At 36.3% G+C, this 3,411-nt stretch overlaps 1 protein-coding gene across 1 annotated transcript; it reads right to left on the reverse strand.

Moving 5' to 3' along the window:
- Positions 1-418: 418 nt before the first annotated feature.
- On the reverse strand, positions 419-2,244 carry LOC107746958 (trypsin-3). The gene is made up of 5 exons (XM_016561316.1): positions 2,172-2,244; positions 1,626-1,776; positions 1,204-1,454; positions 789-925; positions 419-697 (listed from the first exon to the last, which is right to left on the reverse strand). Exons 1-5 carry the CDS (start codon positions 2,236-2,238, stop codon positions 548-550), a joined length of 756 nt encoding a protein of 251 aa, XP_016416802.1. The 5' UTR covers positions 2,239-2,244; the 3' UTR covers positions 419-547.
- Between the last annotated feature and the right edge of the window lie 1,167 nt (positions 2,245-3,411).

Here is a 3,411-nt window from a genome sequence, read left to right on the forward strand (position 1 = left end):
TTTCAGGCTTCAGGCAGTTTTGTAAATTTTACAAGCCAGCAGATGGCCCTGTTGTCAATACTCTGAAGTATGTGACACTGCACATTCACATGATGTGGTACTTCATTGTACCATGCCAGGGTGATGCTGTAGCAACATAGTGTTAGGGGTGGGGAGCAACCATGGTTAAAGAAAACGTTAAAACATAAAAATAAAAGACAGAAACGCATACTTATTTCAGAGTGAATTTAATTCAAAGATTAAGATATACAAAGATGGTGCACTCAAAAATGCAAAGGAAAATAGAAAAAGGAAAATGAATAGTTCCGCTTTCTAAATAAAAGAGCCAATCACTAATTGGTAAAGTCATTGCATCACTGCAGCTGCTGTTAGAAGCTCTGCTTGCTATAGAATTGGATGCTTCCTCATAGGAGCTGTACTTGCATGACTGAAATAGCTGTCTGAGAGGCATTTCAAAGTTGGATGACTTGCCTTAAAGGGACTTTAACTTAATTACAGATATTTAGGAAAATGAACTTGTAAAGGACCAACCAGAATTAATAAACAGTTAGTTATTAGCTATGATGGATTTGATCCAGCTAGTGTAGCGGCACACCTCAACATAAACCCCAGGAAAGTCTGGTTCAGCGCAGCCTTTGCCAAAGGAAACGACACCTTTCAGTTTCCCGCTGCACACTACAGGGCCACCTGAATCCCCCTGAGAAGAAAATTGGAAAGTGAAAAGGAAAAACGTGCATTTGTATGTAAATTTCAAACACATATAAAAAAGGAAGAAATCAATTACATACCTGGCATGAGTCTTTCCCTCCCTCCATGAATCCAGCGCAGAACATGTTTTTAGTTATTATTGTACCATACGCACTCTTACACCGCTCCTTTGAGAGTACAGGCATATCCAAACACTGCAGGACAGAAGCAGAGCCAGCTGGAAAGAGAATATGAGCAGCGTTAAATCTTTTCATCTTCTACAGATCTAATGGTTGCATGCAGGGTTGACGCAAGCATGGAGCGAGGCCCAGTGTGAGTTAGTGCATGTGAGGCCCCATCATGCATCAAGCTCGGAATCTTTTGTCAAAAAGGATGCTAACTAAAAGTTTTATATTAAAATATATATAGAAAATGTTAATACAAAATAAAATAAGTTTTAATATAAGTTTTATTTTAAAGTATATATAGAAGAATTTCATTACTCAGCCATCTCACCTTCAGTTCTGCCCCATCCAGAAACCAAGCACTTCTCCCCTGCAGAGGAGCATTTGGTTGCCAGAGGGACTGGCTTCACATACTCGTTGAAGGTGGCAGGTTTTCTCAGCTTGATCAGCAGGATATCATTGTTATGAGGCTGATCATTGTATTTCGGGTAAGGAATGATCTTCTCTACTCTGATCCTCTGCTCTGTGTTTTCAGCAGCATGCAATTTGTGCTTTCCCAGCAGGATGCGGAGACGATTACGTCTGTTTGACAAGCAACTCATAAATGTACAAATACATTTCAAACTAAAATATTCCAAAGTAGAGCTGGATCCCAGTGTTCAATAGACTAGTTAATGGAACTGAAAGGTACTCTATAGTGAAAAATAAGATTGATGAAGTAACATGATTAAAAAAGTGAAGTTATATACTCACGAGAATGTGCAGTGAGCAGCAGACACAACCCAACTTTCATTAATCAAAGATCCTCCACATGCAATTCTATTATCGCTAAGGTAAGCTTGCCAGGGCTGGGAGTGGGGCTGACATTCATAACCTCCAATGATTTTATCTCCTGAGCTGAAAGCTTTATAAAAATGTATTGTTCTTTTATTAACAGTAATGTTAAAAACTATCTATAATACAGGTCAGCGTAGGTATAAACTAACAATTGTCGATTGTCATGTTATTTCAATAGTCCACTAGACATTCTACTAATTATAAGTAACTTTGCAACTAACTAACTAAATATTAGAATATCTGTAGACTGTTAGGTTAGGGTTAGATTTAGTAGAATGAGTTGACTACTCACAAAGATACGTATAGTCTGTTGGAGGACTATCAAAATAAAGTGTTAGCAGCAGACAGTCTACTAATACTAATGACTGCTAGTTGCAAACTTACTTATAGTTAGTAGAATGTCTAAAGTGGACTATCAAAATAAAGTGCTACCAGAATAACTGATAAGAGAGATCTACATACCCACAACCACAACCAGTAGAATGAACACAGTGGTCTTCATTGCAATTGAGGAGAGGAGAGAGCACATCTGTTAAGTCCAGGAATAGCATTCATGTTTTTAAGCAATCGATTTAACACTGACACCTACAGAACAACCAATAAGATCGCGACTAATGATTGCGAAACAAAAATAAGCACGTGGGACAACAATTTTTACCCACTTTTTTACACAGTTTTGCATGGGAATGATAAATGCAAGTGTTGACTTGGTATAAATCTTAGACAAAAACAGAAGTTTTACAACTTAAACATTTTACTATGTATGTTTACTTGTTTATGGTTTAATAAATACACAAGAAAAAAAAAATCTACAGGGTTCCAACATATTTTCCATATCATAAATTCTTTTCCAGACTTAAATTTACAGACTTCTCTGTAAATTTTGTTCAGGCTGTATTTCATAGTAAAAAACAAATAATAAAGGGTGTAAGAATGAAAGGTTAAATTCACAATACTGAATTCACAATTTAAAACTGTTGTTGTCAACCAAATTCAATAGCTGGTACCTACCAGTAAAATTTTACTGTTTTTCGTACCATAGCAAACACTACTGGGACTATTTAATATTTGAAATGTATATACGTATTTTAGCACACCATGGTGACTACGAACATGAAATTGTCCAGCCATGGCTTCCTGTTTCACAGGAAAATATATATGAGGGAAAACACATCACAATGAGAAAAACAAAGAATATAGCTCTGATGTGCAGTTCTTGTAGAAAGAAAGAAGAAGGAAGTTACTCCAGTCTAGAGGAAGTGGTTTGATGTAAGTGAATAAGATATTCTGCCTTCTGGTGAATGTGGTTGACAAAAATGGTCTTGCTGAAGTGTGAGTAGACCAGCTCTTTGTATGTAAGCAGCGTTGTGAAGACAAGCATTATTTTCGCTTGTTTATATCTACATTCTCAAATTCTCAAATAACTGCCATGATGACTTTTGTTCTACCCACTTAAATAGAAGTATTTGCGCTGTCCAATCTATAAAGACTGTGTCTGTTCCCCGAATAGTGAGGTCAAAATATAAATTTAATGCAGAATCTAGAAAAAAATCTGATCGTGATTAAACCAGACAAATGTAAAATAAATGAACAAAAACAATTTTTAAAGTTTGGGCTCCTAAACATTAGATCACTCTCACCCAAAGCAGTCATTGTAAATGAAATGATCACAGATAATAGCTTTGATGTACTCTGCTTGACT

This window comes from Sinocyclocheilus rhinocerous, unplaced genomic scaffold (genome assembly GCF_001515625.1).
Source record: "Sinocyclocheilus rhinocerous isolate Xijiao unplaced genomic scaffold, SAMN03320098_v1.1 scaffold138, whole genome shotgun sequence".
Classification (NCBI taxonomy): domain Eukaryota; kingdom Metazoa; phylum Chordata; class Actinopteri; order Cypriniformes; family Cyprinidae; genus Sinocyclocheilus; species Sinocyclocheilus rhinocerous.